The 19,690-nt window shown below is 40.0% G+C and overlaps 1 protein-coding gene across 4 annotated transcripts in view; it reads right to left on the reverse strand.

Moving 5' to 3' along the window:
* Positions 1 to 373: 373 nt before the first annotated feature.
* Positions 374 to 19,690, reverse strand: part of MTHFS (methenyltetrahydrofolate synthetase) — a 56,729-nt gene continuing 37,412 nt past the window's right edge. For all 4 annotated transcript variants that reach the window (XM_054451303.2, XM_054451304.2, XM_054451305.2 and 1 more), the window contains exon 3: positions 374 to 3,327. In XM_054451303.2, the coding sequence (XP_054307278.1) occupies positions 3,095 to 3,327 (233 nt within the window). In that variant the 3' untranslated portion in view covers positions 374 to 3,094. The remainder of the gene's footprint in view (positions 3,328 to 19,690) is intronic.

Genomic DNA, 19,690 nt, shown 5'->3' on the forward strand with positions numbered 1-19,690 from the left:
AAACTTGTTCTGGGATAATCCAAGCCTGAGACAATGCTAAGGGGACAGAATCTCAGCAGCAAACAGCAACCAACATAAAAACGAGCAAGTGCACAGCACAGGCAGGGCAATATTCAAACTGGTTCATTCCTTCATCAAGAATTTATTGGCTCTTAGGCATTCCTGAAGAAGAATTAGGAAGGAGGCTTACCCTCATAGCCATCAACACTTAAAACTATGAGAACTAAAGCAATGTGGGGCTGGTGCTGAGACAGAAAAACATAACAAAGGGACAATGAAGTAAGCCAGCAAACAGATTCACATATGTTGGAGAACTTAATCTATAACAGACATAAAGTTATATATTCAATAAATGTTGCTGGAACAATTAAAAAAAGAATTTATTGGCTCTTTATTTTGTGTGTCTGTGGTAGATACTGGAATAAACCATGAACTTGGCAGAGAATTTGCCTTTGAGGAGATCATAGGGTAGTGGAGAAATTAAGCATGTAAACATATGACTAAAGAGCAGTGTGATCAACTGAATTTCAATGATCTCTGCAGAAAAAAAAAAAAATTGGGACCAGGAACTGTCTGCAGCAAGACACTCACACCTAGACACATTTATCAATCTCCTAGTTAGTAAGACTTTGTGATTAAGTGTATAATGCTCTTGACTAGAACTTTATATAGTTTACTTTCTAATTAAATTAAGCACAGTTCTATAGTACAGCAAACACAGACCTATGTTGGGGCCCTGATATATTTCCAATTTCCCAATATTTGAAATTGTTTTTGTTCAGATCTAGTTGCTATTTCTCTTCTACTCAGATTGTCCCCTCATCTGAGACACTCATCATTCTTCCTTCATGTTAGCCTGTACTGAAGTGCTTGCCTCCTGAGTCTAAGGCCTTGTCTTCAGCCTCTGTGTATGCCCTAATCAGAGTTACAGTGTTGTCATCACCTACATCATAGGGGCATTTTCTCCCTTCCAATATCCTCTGCACAAAGACTACTGTGCATTACTGATCACTAGGCAGTGCTTCACTTTTCAGGCCAGAGACTCTGTGGCCCTCTGACTTTCCTGAATCTCAGCACCCTGCATTTTCTGGCCAGTTAACTCGGCATTCTGTCTGCACTTGAGGAGCTGGTAGAGTGGTTTTTAAATGCTCTCATTTAATAGAAGAATAACATAGACTAAGTTCAACAATGCCAAACTTTCTAGACCTGCGGCAGGTCAGGAATTTTACTGCTCTACCATTTCAGACCAACAGTCACGTCAGCTACATTAACATTCACTTTAACCTTATAGTCGAAATAATACTTAACAATATTTTTAACCAGTACAATAATGTGACTTCACAGCTTGTGGGAATTCGGTTTCCTTCCCCTTCCTCATCATACATATTATATTGTACAAATCCATATTCAGCCTGATATTTTTCAAATGTTTTTACTTTTGTACATCAAACATCAAATTTATGCTATTATCCAAAGAATAATGGATGAGTATTTTGAATGAAACACTTCCAATGTATTCAATTATTTCATTAAAAAATTATCTCTCTCACACACACACTATATGTCTAGTTGTCTACTAAGCATAAGAAGCATAAAGATCACTTCTCTTCTTTGGAGCTCACAGTATGGTGAAGGGGACAGATATGACAACAAATAATTTGATACGTAAGACAACATGATAAGCAGATCAATGGCCAAGGCCACTCAGACAAGGGAAGGAACACTCACTCTGCTTGAAAAAGTAACAGAGGACTTCACAGAAGAGGTGATGCTACAGCTGAGTCTTCAAGGGAAAACAGTCTTCTAGATGAACAAAAGAAAGAGCATTTCAGACAGAGAGAAATGCATGCTTACTATGTGCAAAGGGCAGAAGAAGCCTGCAGTGCTCAGTCAGTGTTACAGAAGGAGAATATGAGAGATGGGAGAGAAGAGGCTAGAAAAAGTAGATGAGACCTCTCTTAAGGGGCTTTGTATACAACAGAAGCCATCTGTTTGCTACCCAGGAGGCTCTGAACAGCCACTGGAAGACCTTAGTCAGGGGTGCTGCATGATTAGATTCGTGCTTTCTAAGATCAGTTTGACTGCAGCTTGAGAAATAAACTGGAAGAGGCAAGATGGAAGCCAAGGGAAGCAGGTGTGACACTCTCGCCTAGTCCAGCTTAGAAATGCTAAAAGGCTGGATGGACAAAAGGAGTGACAGGACAATTGAAAGGAGAGAATAGATTTAAGAGGCATTTCAGAGGCAAAATCAACAAGACCTGGTGAAAGGATGGACGTGGGGTGTGAGTAAGACAGCCATGTCTATTAAGACTCCTGGGTTTCTGGAGATGACCAAATCCTCCCCACAACAAAATTATTGCTCCCTAGCTGTGTTGCCATCTGCCAACTTTCAACCCACAGCAAATTTCATTTCCAAAGCAGAAACCATGAGTAAACAGAAATAATTTCTAACTTATAAGATACCAGATCTTAAACTCATCAAGGGCTGATACATGCAGTGATGGTAACCAATCAGTGGAGTGGAAGTATTTAAATCATAAAAGGTTTCCCTCCACTAACCACCAAAAGCTACAAAGTGTCCAACATAAAATTCTAGAGTGGGTAAAGGAAGTCATGATGAAGTGAGATAATATTCTTAGGGAATTTTGTATCCAAAGCAAATACCAACAAATAAATTAATAGTCCCCAAGTCTCCATGGGCCTGCCAGGACCGACCAGGTCATGACAGGCATAATGAAATACAGTGTCCACTCCCAGCGAGTTTACCTTCCTCTCACACTCAGTCGGAGCACAGTTCCTCATAAATATTTAACTTAAACTGCAAAGTAGACAGATCAACTTGTCACATTAACACCAGGAAGTTAAGCTGAAAATCACAGGCTGATAGCCTCCATTTTAATTAATATTCTACTATTCACACTTCTATTGGTTTTAAAGATGGTTTTATATAAGGTATTTCATAATTACAATTTTAAAATGCAGTCTGTATTCACATTAATGTACAATTTCAACGAATTTTTGACAAGGGAAAAATACACATACTTTGCTTTACTCTCATATAAAACACTGATTATTTGGCTGTAGTAATCCAGATTTAAGATGTTGATGAATCTTCGTAAAGGACTTCATCTACCTTCATGTCGTTTTCATTCACTGGGACCTGGAGGCAAATCTGTTCTTTGAAAGCCAACGCCAGGGTGTAGGGCTTCACTTCCTGATGCTGCAAACAGCGCTTCAAATAGGCATCATAGTAGCCCTTGCCCCTCCCCAGTCGGTTACCATGTTTGTCAAACCCAAGGCCTGGCATGAAGATGAGATCGAGTCCCCCTGCGGAAAAGAGGAACAAATTTAAGAGGATTAATTGTTTCTGAAAGATCATTTCAGGATGTGTTTTTTGTTTTGTAATGATATCAATTCTTTCTCTGATTTCTAAAAACAATGTGTGACCATTAATATCCAAAAAGCACAGAGTCGGACAAAAAAGGAAATAAAACTTACTCAGCAACTTAGTTAAGTCTCTTATTCATCCTCAACAGATCTTTTACATACAGCTGTACAAAAGTGCCAGATTCCCAGGCCTCATTCATAACTAGTTAAATAAAGAGAATCTCCAGAGATAGGGCCCTCTTTTTTCTAGCATCCTGGTGATTCTCCATACCCGTCAGGTTTGGAAATCAGTGCCCCAGGATAATGACAGTTGGAGGGCGGGAGATGGTCAAGGAGGAGCCATAAAGGACAGAGCTGTTTCTCAGGGTCAGTGAGCAGAAAGAGAGTCCACTGTCAGGCATAACAAGCAGTTCAGACAGCCTACTCCCTCCTCATTTCCCCTCCCACTGGAGAGGCAAGGCCAGGCTGCCGGGCTTCCCCAGACTCATGTGAGAGCAGGCTTTGACCTACTCAGGGAAAGGTACAAGATGGGGACCCACAACTAGTCCTCTGGCTAGAACCCTCTGAAGTAACACGAAGACCAGAACTGGCTATGACATTATCAGGACAGAATGCTGGAGCTCAGGGTGGGAGGCAGGGTCCTGGAGGCTATAAAAACCCAACTGCAGTAAGGGTGTGTGGGGATTCCCATGAAGATGGCAATGAAGGTCACTAGGTGAAGGACCTCCATGAGGGAATGGTATGCCAGCCTCTGGCAAGAAACATGGGGTACCAGTGTCAGCATAAGAGCCACATTATATGTCAAACCCAGTGGTCTGCCCTGTAGCCTCCTTATACTGAGTCTTGGCCTCCTGACAGCTGTCCTGGGGGCTTCTGGGTGACCTATAGCTTAGTCGCGGACTAACCATTCATATAGCATTTGCTGGCAAGATATACCAGGGTTGGAAGCCATGAATTCTCCAGAATGGCGTGTTCACAGTAGAGAAGATCAGACTGCCAACATGGGTGGCCCCCGCTATCAGCAGATATTCTGACTACCTGCAGAACTGTGAGGTGAACTCAGCTGCTCTCTGGCTCCCAGCACACACCTGGTCACCCCTGCCTGCCAAAATCCAGCAAAGCATGCCTCAGATTACAGTAATGACCTTCCCCTGTAAACCTGCTTGTTTATTCCAATCCCAACTTGCTAAAAAGGTCCTGGTTACTGACCTTTGTCTTTCCTCCCTGTCCCTATCCAGCTCATTTGTCCCTCTTGGGATTGACAGTGGACTGTGAATTTGGACTTTACTCCCTCGTGTCCTCTTTCTGTTGCCAGAGCACCATCAGGCTTGAAGTTCAGTTCTGTCTTCTACACCTAGAACACACAATGCGCAAACCTTTCTAAGGATTCCTGCCTCTTTACAGTATGGCAAGGTGCTCTGTAAGGTCCTCTGGAGGACACACAGTCTCTTCCCTTCATGAGATGGCAGTTCAGTTAGTACAAAATATAACCACATGTAATATCCATTCCAATGCATGGCAGCAGTCTCTGCCAAATGCCCCAAAAGCAACAGAGAAAAATACTAGAGACCCCAGCAGGGGGAGAGCAAACGCTGGGTGGTCAGGGAAGAATTCATGGAAAACTCAACTTGACCTGGATTTTTAAGATGTGTCAGAGTGGGATCTAAGTATCTTTCAGAAACCAAAAGAAGGGTGGCAAGAGCCGAGTGAGGGAGTAGGGAGTGGGGAGCAGTTTACTTGCTTGGACAGAAGGATCAAGCTGAGGAGTAGCAGAAGACATGAGTGTAGAGTTTACCAGGTACAGGCATGGAGATTTGGGGTCAAAGGCACAGAGACCCCCTAGAACACAATAGCAAAAAAACAAATAACCCAATTAAAAACTGGGCAAAAGACTTAAACAGGACGGGCATGGTGGCTCATGCTTGCAATCCCAGCACTTTGGGAGGCAGAGGCGGGCGGATCACGAGATTAGGAGATAGAGATCATCCTGGGCTAACACGGTGAAATCCCATCTCTACTAAAAATACAAAATATTAGCCGGGCATGGTGGAGGGTGCCTGTAGTCCCAGCTACTCAGGAGGCTGAGAGAGGAGAATGGTGTGAACCCAGGAGGCGGAGCTATTGCGCCACTGCACTCCAGCCTGGGCGACAGAGTGCGGCTCCGTCTCAAAAAAAAAAAAGACTTAAACAGACATTTGTCCAAAGAAGACATACAAATGGCCAACAGGCATATGAAAATATACTCAACATCACTGATCATCAGGGAAATACAAATCAAAACTTCAATGAAATACCACCCCACATTCATGAGGATGTCCAATATCCAAAAAATAGAAAACTACAAATGTTGGCAAGGATGTGGAGAAATTAGAACCCTTGTACACTGCTGGTGGGGGTGTAAAATAATGCAGCCATTAAAGAAAAGAGTATATGGGTTCCTCAACAAATTAAAAGAAGAACTACCATATGGCCCAGCAATCCCACTTCTGGGTATTTATCCAAAAGGATTGAAGTCAGGGTCTTAAAGAGATATTTGCACTCCCACGTTCATTGCACCATTATTCCCAAGTGCCAAGATACAGAAACAAGTATGCATTGATGGATGAACGAACAAACCAAATGTGGTACATACATTCAATGAATATTACTCAGCCATATCAAAGAAGGAAATTCTGCAATATGCAACCCATGATAAGCCTGGAGGATATTATGCCAAGTGAAATTAGTCAGTCACAAAAAGACAAATACTTTATGATGCCACTTACATGTGGTATCTAGAGTAGTCAAAATCTTAGAAACAGAAAGTAGAATGATGGTTACCAGGCGCAGGAGAAAGGGGGAAACAGAGCGTTGCCATTCAATGGATACAGAGTTTCATTCATGGAAGATGAAAAAGTTCTAGAAATCTGCTGTACAACTGTGCTTACAGTTAACAATACTTTCCCAGACACTTACAACTTTTAGGAGGGTAGTTCTCACATTATATGTTATTTACCACAATAAAAAATTTAAAAAAGCAAAGAGACCAAAAGAGAAGCCAGGAGAATAGTCAGGATTCCCACCAGAGTCAATACACAAGAAAGAAAAGGCAGAATTTTGGAACATCCACATTTAGGCAGTTGGAGGAAAAGAATGAAGAAATGAAACAGAGATAAGAAAACAACATTCTCAAATCCCTTGAGCGAGAGTTAATCTACTCCCTCTTTTCTTGTTACTCCCTGTACTTTGATCACAGTTCTCACTGTAGTCTACCTTGTACCACAGCTGATGGTACACGTCTCTGTCTCCCTCACCGGACAGAAAATTTCTTTGAGGGCCATAATTTTTCCAAGTCCTCTTTCATCCTTGGATTTTAATAGAATTTTAGGCCAAAGAAACCCTGAAAAATGAATATTTTGCCTGCAGAATGAATCAATCCTAGCATGACATCCCCTATTTTAATAATTCCGAAGTACATAAATTTGGCTCAAAGAGGCAAAAAAATAAAATAAAATAATAAAAATATAACTTTGTATGGCTGCTTTTTCAAAATGAGTTTTACACTTGAGAAGCAAGACGAGAATGGTTTTGGATTCCCAGGTAACTAAGGCTCGGAAACAGCCCTTCCTAGGTGGAGGTCCTTACATCGTACATGTGGTGGTGTTGTTGTAGCCCTGCCCACAGAACTGTTCCTGCTGCTCCCTTCAACCATGGGGATCACAGGTTGCTCCTGGCCTCAGGTCCTTAAGATATACTTCCTAGTCTGCTCCCACGTCTGCTACTTGTTAAATCCAAGTGTTTTCCCTGAAACACATCGTGTATTCTTTGCTTGACTTTATTTGTTGTCACCCTTGAAGCTCTTCCTGTGCCTTACCACCATCCCCACATGCATCACCCACCCCCCACACACCCCTGGGGCTCCTCACACTTTGGGAACACTATGCTGGATGTTTTTCCTCCTCAAAGATGACAGCTCAGTGGGGCTTAAAAATCATGCAGAGGCTCAACAAGCTTCCCTCACACACACTGGTCCCACTAATAGAGGTAGACACCAGAGACACCTTCACACACCACAAGGTCAGAATTCAATAGGGGAGACAGAAGAAAAACCTTAGTCCGTGCACAGTTCTTCATATGCTTCTGGCATCGCTCTGTTTTCAAATCACCAAGGACTCATTAATAGCGTCCACAGACAGTGCAAAGTGCAAGAGCCAACCTGCTCTGATTTTGTTTAATCCTGTGTGCACTTGCTTCACATTCTGTGCTAGTGGGCACAGAGCTCTCTAGATGTCATAAGATTGTTCTGCAGAGTCATGGTTTGTCGAGTGTTTTTCTCCAGGCTTCGCTAGCTTTCCAATGTGATCTTGCATCCCAAAACTGCAAAGCTAACCTTTTGGAAAACTCACCCAACCCCACACACTGCATTTATTTGCTCAAAAACATCTGTCTTTTCATTTGGTGCTGGCTCTGAAACAGTAGTGCCCTCTGGAGGCAGTCTGATGTGGTGATTAGGGGCATGGGCGCTCAGGCTATTTCTTAGCTGTGTGATCATAGGCAAGCTACTGCAATCTCTGTGCTTCCATTTGTTTTCTCATCTGTAAAATGGAGCTGGTCATGAAAACTGTATTAGATAATGCAACATATCTGTTCACAACAATTATATTTATTAGGATAACTTCCTATTTTTTTAAAAAGAAATCTCAGGCACTATTTCTTGAACCAGGTAGCAGGGAAAGGGGTATAGTTTCTCCAATATTTCAAGTATTTTTTGACCAGAGCTTTTACAATCTTACCTTAGAACTGGCTCTTACATGTTCTCTCAGCAAAGGGTTCAGCAGAGCCAAAAAAGGAGGAAGAAAACCAGGGGAGAATGAGGTTATAGAATGCAGATTAGCACATTTTTCCTACAAAGGACCAGACAGTAAATAATTTAGGCTTTGCAGGCCTTAGGGTCTCTGTTAGAACATAACTCTGCTGTTTAGTATGAAAGCAGCCAAAGACAAACGTAAATGAATGAGTATGGCTGTGTCCTGATAAAATGTTATTTACAAAAACAGGTGGAGGGCCAGTTTTGGCCTGTGGGGCTGCGATGTGATAATCCCCATCATAGAACATAAGGAAAGAGAGTTTCAGGGAGAGAGAAGTAGATGCAGTGTCAAATGTGGCAGAATGGACAAGTAAGGTAAGGACACAAAAATATCTATTAGATTTGGCAACTAGGGAATCACCGGGGCAAGGATGATATAAGTGGAGAGATGGGGACAGATGCTGAGCTGCAGAATCTTCGTTGACCAGGAAAAAAGCCTAGGTAGTAGGCCTTGAAAAAAAATGAAGAAGTAAGATTCTATAAATGCCTCTACTTCCTGAGACAGAAGTATTAGGCTCTGTGGATTCAGTTTACCGTCACAAAACATTCTTATTAATTCTGGCAGCGAGGCAGCCTGGACCCCTGACACCTCCTAAGATGTCCTGAACTCAGACTCCCTGTTGTGAGCTTTTCAGAATATAATCAGTTCAGCTAGTGGACTATCTTTACTGTAATACTGAAGAGAAGGCTGAAAATAAGTGTTAGAGCCCACGAGGTATGTGGGCACCTTCCTACCTGCACACCTTTGCTCCTGTGACACTGTTCTTCATTCCTGTAAGGGCTTTCTACTCTTTTTAACTTATTTATCATAACAATCATAATATCACAAATCTTAAACTTCCATTGAGTCCTCCCAGTCCATGCAGTTTGGTGTGACCAGCTCTTATCCTACACTGTAAGAATGCTTGTGGTCCATTAAGTAGTAGGAATCCTTCTCCTTTCCATCTAGGAACAGAGCTTTTGTCTTTCCCCAGAGAATTTGAGCTCAGTTCTGTTTACCATGAAAAAAAGAATGACAGTGAAGGATATAAGGGATATAATGAGTAGTCCCCTTGCTGTATTTATTTTAGCTTCCTGACTATATCCAAGGAGTGACTTGTTCAGATTATCCCATGAGACACCTAACTCTTAACCAAAGTCCTGCTTCTAGAAGAGAAGGAGAGCACAGAAACTAACATTTGTAAAGTGCCTACAATGTGTCAGGCAAGATGCCATATCTGGAAAGAGAAGGATGAATAAAACCAGCTGGTCAGTACATCTACCTAGGGAGGTAGGAGGGTGGGAACTATTATCCCCATTTCACAAAAGAATAAACTGATGCTCAGAGAGGTCAAATTACTCCCTAAAGTCATTCAACTCATAAGAGACTCAACTCATAAGAGACTCAGCTCATAAGAGGTGAAGCTGAGGGCTTGCTGTTCCAGATGGGTAATATACATGGCTCCTATTACCAAAAGATACAAATGAGATTAAGTAAAGGTATGGAGGAAACACAACAAGGCCAAGCATCTTAGAGGTAGTACAGGAGAGGGGTTAATTGTGTGGGATTCTAGACAGGCTGCCTGGGTCTGAATCCAGCACTACCACTTATTAGCTATAAAACATCGTCAAAATTACCTTCACCTAAAATCTAGAATGGATAAGCATATTATGATGTAAAGAGTCTCTAAGCTATTAATACCAAATGTCAACTTAATCAACTGCTGCATGCCTACTCCTGAGGCCACGTGGCTGATTACAGAGAGACACAGGCACTTCCATCAAACATGCTTCTAAAACATGAAGAAGCTGAAATCCTAAAATAAAATACAGAACCAATAATTCATGATAGCTCTTGAGGCAGAACTGTCAAAAATCAATACCATATGTTTTGAACTCATTATGATTGCCTTAGAAAGAACAGACTGAAGCACAACCTCCTTGAATCACTCTTCATATAAAACAGTACAGCACATACTAGGTAATAAACAAAACCATTTACATGACTGCAGTAATAAAATTTATTCAACTTCTGATTATATACAAAAATTGGGTTTTTAAAAAACATGGTTCCCTGCAAATCTATAACATACTTAAGGAGGAGTTAACTGAGCCACCTACTATTATAGACTGTTAATTTTTAAAAATTACATTGTAAACATACCTTCACTCTTTCTGCTATGAATGGTCACAACCTATTTCGGCCATCTGGGAATATTCACACTGAATCAAACACACTGTAGTAAGAATCATCTATTAAAGACATGATCACCATAACTGATCACTTCTGCATTGTTACTATAAAATTCTTTCTTTTAACACAGATACTAACATTTGCACCAGAATACAGCGACCATATTTGTCACAAAAGCATTAGAAATAAGTACCAACACCACGTAAGGTGGCCCTTCTCCTAGTATCCCTGGGTGAACAAGTCATTCTGCTAATCAGTTAATGAGGTATTCGGAATATAAGACAATCTGTGTGCATCTTATATTTAAAACCTAAGTGTATTATGGGTTCAAGGCTTTCACTCAACCTTATGAACACTATGTGTTTAAATGAAGGAAGCAGGAGGTGACAGGAATTTAGACTCTTCTAAGTAAAGCTGAAAAAGCAAATAAGAAATGTGAATAATATTTAGTGACTTGGCTGCTGAAGATCTCACAGCAGCACTCTCCTCCTACCTAATCCAAAGAGCCTATAAAAATATCAAGGACAAGAGGCCAGAAATCAAGATAAAATGGGTTATAGAAACCAATCCTTCTACCCATAATACAGGTTCACCCCATAAGGATATCTCAGGAAGGATACGAAAGAAGAGTGGCTACCTCTGAAACAAAGTATTAAAGAACAGGAGACTTGGATGAGAAGACTATTTTACACTTTCATAGTATTCTTCTATACAATTTACATTTTTATCATGCGCATATGGAACCAAATTTTAAAAAATATCATCCTTATATTTTGTAAATATAAACATCAAGGACAAGAGCCTTGGAGGCAGTCCTGCACAGCAGTTATCTGTGCAGGCTTTTACAGAGACTGCCTGGGTTTGAATCCCATAACTACCATTACTAGCTAAGAAACATTAGTAAAGTTACTGAAATTCTCTTTGAAACCCAATTTCTTCTCCTTCAGATAAAAATAATGCTATCTATTTTAGAGGGACTAAATAAAGGAGGTAAAACTCTAGTAAGTGTTCAATAAATTCTAGCCGTATTATACTTGGGGATATGAATAATGCCTATCCTCTTTCTGTTAACTCTGAAAGTTATTTCTTGAGTCATAATACTAACACTACAAGAGCTATCATGCAGATTTCCTATCAGCCCAAACCATGTGCAAGGGTGGGCCTAGCTCTCTACTGCCACCTCCTGTCAGCTAGAAACATGCAGGTGAGAGCGGTCCATAAGAAACTGCTCAAGCCTTAGGCAGAGCAGGAGCCGTGATGGCTCACTAAAATACACAGTCTCCAGAACAGGTGTGATAGGAAAGCATTCCTCTGTTTGAAATAGCCTTTCTCTTTAAAAGGCTCCTTTGAGGTGTATCTGTTTACAAACCAAGAAAAATGAAGTTGCTCTTTTATAATTTCTTTCAGCACATTCAGCTGTGTGCTAGACACTGTGCTAAGCTCTTTGCAAACATGACTTAATTTAATCTTCCCAACAATTCTGTGAGGTATATATTGTTATCCCCTGTTTTCAAATTGGAAAACCAAGATGATGTAATTTGCCCAAAGTCATACAGCTAGGAAATGCAGGCCTGGGAACGTGAATGGCAGTGTAGTTCTAGTGAAGTGTGGAAGCTCTTTGTTCTTTCCCTACGAAATTAAAGCAGACAGGGAGAGCTCTGCTTATTTGCCCTGGTGGTGGAATCAGTCAAACTGGATGCAGCGTCTGTACCAGTCAGGTCAGGGCCATGGTGAAGGACAGATGGCACACTCAAACTAGGGAAACTAGAAAAGATTAATAAAGAGATGGAGATACTTAGAGAAAGCAAGAGAGATGGTACAGTCCCTGGGGTAGCTGACTGTACCAACAACTTGGCCTGAAGGTGCAAGGGGCAGGGCTGGGGAGGACATGGTTATAAGAACCTGCAGAGCTGCGATGAGAAGGCTGCCTGACTGGAGTGTGGATGTGCACTGGGGGCGAGGGGTAACACCCTGCAGCCTCTGGCCTTCATTGCTGCCTGCTGATGTAGTCCACAGAGGCTGGTCTTCCCTGCCACTAAGCAAGTAGAAAAGATAGACAGTGGATCTAGAGGAGGCCAACCAAAATCACCTAGCAAAAGACCGAAATATGGTTATTATCAGTGGTTACTCCGGGCTTGGAGATTTGGGCTTATTTTTAATTTATTCTTTATGTCTTATAAGAACAAAGCTGTTTTCCTTTAGAAAAAAATATTTTTATCAATACTCAGAAAAATTTCCAGTCTTCTTTTTGAAGATGTACTTCAAATATGCTATTTTCTTAAGTATGTTTTTTATAACTTAAGCCTACTACATTGTCTAGAAAATAACTCTAAAATCATGTCAACAGATAATAGTAACTTGATTTACATTATTTTCTTAGTCAACATCATCATCACCATCACCATAAACAACTGCAATTGTATATGAAAGAAGCAAGCTAGGTTGCTGCAGACTGAAAAGTGGGAATGGTGTCCCAATACTTTACCACTGGGGTTTGCAAACTATAGCCTGCAAGTCAAATCTGGTCCACTGTATGATTTTGTAAATAAAGTTTCAATAGGACACAGCCATGCTCTGTCTTCACACTAAAACAGCAGAATTGAATCACTGCAACAGACACTGTATGGACTACAAAGCCCCAGATATTTACTATCTGGCCCTCTGCAGAAAAAGCACCCTGCCAATCCCTACTTTACAGCTTCTGCCATAAGGTTTTTAACAAAATAATCTATACATCAGCTTATCCTATCTTAGCAGATATTGACAAAAATAAATCTTACTGGAAAAAAATATAATTTAAACTCTCTTTACTGCAGATATGTAAAAATGCTCTGCAGAAAATAGGATCCACATCAGCAGTAGCTTAATATAAATGGCATTTCTAAATATTATATTTATTTGGCATCTGAGTTGTTGATAATCAGATGGACCTAAAAATGAAATGGAGAAGACATTAGAACTTCCTATGATTTTTCACTAACTGTGGGCAACCTCTGCTTGTCTGATTTTACTCATCTGTAAAATGGGTGGATGGAACTTTTCAGTAACTATTTTATTAATTTTCATTTTAGGTTCAGGGCTACATGTGCAGGTTTGTTATACAAGTAAACTCATGTCACAGGGGCTTGGTGTACAGATTATTTCATCACCCAGGTACTTAGTACCCAATAGGTACTTTTTCTGATCCTTTCCCTTCTCCCACTCCCCATCCTCAAGGAGGCCTCAGTGCCTGCTGTTCCCCTCTTTGTTCCATATGTTCTCATCATTTAGCTCCCACTTATAAGTGAGAACACGCAGTATTTGGTTTTCTGTTCTTCTGTTGGTTTGCTTAGGATAATAGCCTCCAGCTCCATCCATGTTGCCGCAAAGGACATGATCTCACTCTTTTTTATAACTGCATAATATTCTATAGTATATATGTACCATATTTTCTTTATTCAGTCCACTATTGATGGGCATTTAGGCTGATTCCATGTCTTTGCTATTATGAATAGTGCTGCAATGAACATATGCGAGTATGTGTCTTCATGGCTGAACGATTTATATTCCTTTGGGTATAGACTCAATACTGGGATTGCTGGGTCGAATGGTAATTCTGTCTTTAGTTCTTTGTGGTATCGTCACGTTGCTTCCCACAATGGCTGAACTAATTTACACTTCCACCAGCAATGCATAAGCGTTCCCTTTTCTCCACAATCTCACCAGCATTTGTTATTTTTTGACTTTTTACCAACAGCCATTATGACTGGTATGAGATGGTAGCTCACTGTGGTTTTGACTTCTATTTCTCTTATGAGGAAAAAATTTGAGCATTTTTTCATATGCTTGTTGGCCATGTATATGTCTTCTTTCGAAAAGTATCTGTACATGTCTTTGCCTAATTTTTTAATGGGTTTTTTTTCTTCTTGTAAATTTGTTTAAGTTATTTATAGATTCAATATCTCAGATCTCTTTAGAATCAAAGCTTAGTGACTCTGAGAATTTAAGGACAATACCTTGTTTATCTGTGTGATTCAATCAAGAAATAAATTAAGCCAGTCACAAAAAAAAACAAACATTATATGATCCTAATTAAAGGAAGTCTTGAAAGTAGTCAAACTCACAGAATCAGAAAGTAGAATGGTGATTACCAAAGGCTGAAGAAAGCGGGGAAAGAAGAACTGTTTAATGGGTATAGAGTTTCAGATATGCAATATGAAAAATTCTGGAGATCTGTTGCACAGCAATGTGAATATACTTAACACTCCTGAACTGTACCTTTAAAATGGTTAAGATGGTAAATTTTGTTATGCGTTTCCTTACCACAACAAAAAAAGAAAGAAAGAAAGAAAGAAATTAGGCATTGAGGGAAGAGTCTAGAGGGCAGTCCATCCTATGCTCACATTCATGTGAGGGTGTACTCAAGAAAGAAAAGTCTAGCTTACTCTTAAAAGAAGTGAAAAACAATTTCTTCATATACAGAAATACAAGGGTGTTTTGGAGTTATTTCTATTTTTCTCAGTTTTTAGAAGATGAGCTCTCAAAGTCACTTTTTTTTTTTTTTTTTTTTTTTGAGACAGAGTTTCACTCTTGTTGCCCAGGCTGGAGTGCAGTAGCACAATCTTGGCTCACTGCAACCTCTGCCTCCCGGGTTCAAGCCATTCTCCTGCCTCAGCCTCCCAAGTAGCTGGGATTACAGGCATGTGCCACCACACCCAGCTAATTTTTGTATTTTTTTAGTAGAGATGGGGTTTCATCATGTTGGCCAGGCTAGTCTCGAACTCCTGATCCTCAGGTGATCCACTCACCTCGGCCTCCCAAAGTGCTGCGATTACAGGCATGAGCCACCGTGCCTGGCCCACTATTCTTAATTAATTACTGCACAGTATGATTTCCAAGCCTTAAGAGTTTAGTAAAATGGAAACTTCTGCCTATCTTTCATCATTTTTTTACTGAGCTGTTAAATGAGCACTTGAAAGTCCTGCAAGCTCTCTGGTTCAGTATATTTAACTAAAATAAAATTACACGGTACATTATATTTCTTCAGCTTGCTCTCTTCTTGCATGCCTAAGAGGACTCATAGCCCAGCTAATATGAGCCTTGTGCCATCTAGAACAAATTCTATTACAGCAAGTCTATGATAAGTAACCTATTACTTTGAAATAGTAGTACCTGGATTTTATATAATGTCCTTTTCCAGTGAGTTCCAAGTGCCTTTTCACTGGAACTAGCCTTGTTATCTGCTTCAATAAGTCCTCTTCTGGTGGGGGAGAAACTTGCTCTTAAAACCCAAAATCCAGCTGGGCACAGTGGCTCATGCCTGTAATCCCAGCACTTTGGGAGGCCGAGGCAGGCAGATCACGAGATCAGGAGTTCAAGACCAGCCTGACCAACATGGTGAAACCCCCGTCTCTACTAAAAACACAAAAATTAGCCGGGCATGGTGGCGTGTGCCTGTAATTCCAGCTACTCAGGAGGCTGAGACAGGAGAATTGCTTGAACCCAGGAGGCAGAGGTTGCAGTGGGCCAAGATCGCGCCACTGTACTCCAGCCTGGGTGACAGAGCGAAACTCCATCTCAAAAAAAAAAAAAAAAAATCCTCTCTAAAACCTTCTAAAACAGCTTTACAGGAAAAAAGCAGAAAAAAGTTTCAATCAAAATTTAATGGACTCAAATCAATAAATAGTCATTACTAATGACTCACTTTATGGAAGGCCCTGCCCAATGAACTATAGCTAACACAGAGAAAAGTTACTATCCATGCCCTCTAGGACCTAACAACCTGGTCAGCTAAAAATGCATCTAATTAGTTGTCTGTAAAGAGATAATTAAATAATGGTAATAAGGGGTAGAATAATGTAAGTTCCAAGGTAATAGGTACAAAGGAAGGAAGTTGTATTCCCTTGAGAAGGGAGTTAAACACAGGAAAACCTCACTAGGGAGGTGGCCTATTGTATCAACCATGAAAGGATGAGTCTTTTAGAAAGGAAAAGTCTTTTGGAAACAAGAACACCTGGGTTTTAGCCCTCCTCTGTTGTGTGACTTCGGACAAGTCATTTCCCACCTAGGCCTGTTCTCTTATCTACAAAATGAAAAACTGGCTTAGATGATCTTCAAATCCCTTCCAATTCAGATAATCCCCTATGTGCCGATTAAATAACTAAAGGATACAGAAATTGGAAGACTGAAGACAAATCTGTCTCTGTGGACTAACAATAAATTTGTAAAACACTGACATCTGCTGGAAATTAAGAAAACTACTCAATCCATCTCATACATAGCCTTTAAAAACCTAGTCTTGAATACTTTGTTTTGAAAACATGTTATCAAAGATGCAAGTTTCTTATGAAATTAAATCTAATATTTTATTTTATCAAACTTAAGAAAACTGTGAAGAAAATAACTTTAAAATTACTTTAGAAACGTCTGTTTCCATTTGGAAATTTGGGCCTATGCTCCTATGCTTTCCTATATGACAAAAATAACCAGCTTAACAACACAATGGACAAATTTCTATTTGTAAGAACAACAAATATAAACTGATCCGGAAGACACTTAACAATATACTTAACAGGACCAGTGCAGTAACAACATGACTAGAAGCAAAAGCATTTACAAAGGAACACAGCAAAGTCCTGGAATAAATGGGGAGACACACCACATTCCTGAAGAAGACTTAATATTGCACAGAAATCCATTTCCCCCAAATTAATCTACAAATTCAACACAATTCCAATCAAGCTCTGAAGGGGATTTTGGAAAAGAAACTAACAAAATTCTTTTAAAGTTAATCTTAAAAAATAAATTTAGAATAGTCAGCTAAATTTTTCAAAGTAGAATAATGGGGCAGGACTCATCCTACCAGGTATTAAAATCCATTGAACAGCCATTATACGTCTATATTCATCAAAATACTATGGCACTAGTGCAAAATAGGCAGATTCCACAGATAGTTTGGAAAAGACAAAAACATCCAGATACACACCCAAACATATATAAGAATTTTGTTCATGAAAAGGTAGGGAAAGGGTAGATAACTCATTAAATGTGTTCGGACACCTGGCTAACATTTCTTTATAAAACATATTCTCAGCCGGGTGCGATGGCTCATGCCTGTAATCCCAGCACTTTGGGAGGCCGAGGCGGGCAGATCACCTGAGGTCAGAAGTTGGAGACCAGCTTGGCCAACGTGGTGAAGCCCCCATCTCTTCTAAAATTACAAAGATTAGCCAGGCATGATGGCGGGAGCCTGTAATCCCAGCTACTCGGGAGATTGAGGCAGGAGAATGGCTTGAACCCGGGAGGCAGAGGTTGCAGTGAGCCAAGATTGTGCCACTGCACTCCAGGCTGGATGACAGAGAGACTACATGTCAAAAACAAACAAACAAACAAAAACCTTATATTCTCTCCCTGTATACATAGAGATTCAAATAAAAATTCAAAAAGGATTAAGACTTTAATATTTAAAAACACAAAATACTAAGATAAAATGATGATGATTTATATAAACTCAAGTAAAGTAAGACCTCCTAAAAATAAAGCCAAAGGCAAAAATCCTAAAAGAAAAGATTAATAAACTTTACTAATAACATTTTAAAACATCTGTATCCTCCCCCCCAAAATACAAAAAGTTAAGAAAAAGGTTTAAAAATGAATACAAATTGGCCAGGCGTGGTGGCTCACACCTGTAATCCTAGCACTTTGGGAGGCCGAGGTGGGCGGACCACAAGGTCAAGAGATGGAGACCATGCTGGCTAACATGGTGAAACCCCGCCTCTACTATAAATACAAAAAATTAGCCGGGTGTGGTGTCGGGTGCCTGTAGTCTCAGCTACTCGGGAGGCTGAGGCAGGAGAATGGCGTGAACCCAGGAGGCGGAGCTTGCAGTGAGCAGAGATTGTGCCACTGCACTCCAGCCTGGGCGACAGAGTGAGACTCCATCTCAAAAAAAAAAAGGATACAAATTATTTGCAGCATACATGACAGACTAATGGTTAATCTTTTAATATATAAAGAATTATTACCAACCTGGAAGAAAATAAATGAATACCAAGAGAGACAAATTCCTGGAAAGAAATGGGGCAAAGAAAAGCACTTTACAAAAGATGAATTAGAAAGGTTAAAAAACATTTTAGAAAGCTTAGTATATATTTTGAAATTTTCATAAGGAGTGTATTTTAACCACTATAACTTTTAAAAGAAGCAAGGAAAAATTAAAACTTAAGGATTATTTTTTGATCAGTACTTCAAAACAAAACCAGAAATACTGATGAGACAAAATTAAGTTACTTCCAAGGTTGAAAATTCACACAGATGCCCACAATGAATTTCTTCTGAGAATAATTTTTTCAATATATTAACGAGGTTTCCGGTTACAGTGTACTTTCTTGAGAGACTTATTAAAAGGGGTACGTTTCCTTCTGATACAACCTCATGGCAAACTACTATTCAAAATTAAAGACTTAATTACAACTTCCCTTCTGAAGCCTTCTCACGCACTTTAGGCAAAGAGAACTCTCCATCTTGTGTCCCCAGAGCACTCTGGGCACATCCCAATGGGATCCTTAGCACCAGGACTGAAATCACTAGTTCATGTGGAGTAGTCATCCTCATCATCATCATCATCAAGCACTTATATGCAGTGGCATTGTACTAAAAGCTTTATGTAAATTTCCTATTTAATCTTCAAAACAATCCAGTGAAGCAGATATTATTACCCTCATTTTCAAATGATCAGAGGCTTAGGTGAAGGGGTTTACTCATGTCCACTCAGCTAGTATGCAGCAGTCAGTAACTAGATTCAACTCCACCTGAGACCAAAACCTTGATCCTAACCACTCCTTATCCATCATCCCCCTCCATACACCTGTCTTACCCAACAAAATGTGAACTCCTATGGCCAGACACCACTGCCCCTTATTTATCTTTTTGTTTCCAGGGCATCACATGGAGGCTGCCACACAACTGGTAGTCATTAGTGCACGTCCATTTGTTATTTCAGCCATTCATTCACTCCGGGAGAGGTCAACATACTCTCATGTGTTGGTGATGAGTACGTAAAGTGGCATAACCTTTTTCAGTAAGCAATACAGAAACACCTATAAAAATTTAGAATTCATAGCCATTTCATGGATAGATGTTGATCCCATGGACTTACTCGCATAACTTATGCAGAAAAATATCTATCAGGATGTTCTATTTTATTTTTATTTGTAATACATAAAAAACAGAAGCAACCCAAATAGCTATCAACAGAAGACTGGTTAAATAACTTAGAGCACATCAATGCTATGTAACCATTTAAA

This window comes from Pongo pygmaeus, chromosome 16 (genome assembly GCF_028885625.2).
Source record: "Pongo pygmaeus isolate AG05252 chromosome 16, NHGRI_mPonPyg2-v2.0_pri, whole genome shotgun sequence".
In the NCBI taxonomy this organism is placed as follows: domain Eukaryota; kingdom Metazoa; phylum Chordata; class Mammalia; order Primates; family Hominidae; genus Pongo; species Pongo pygmaeus.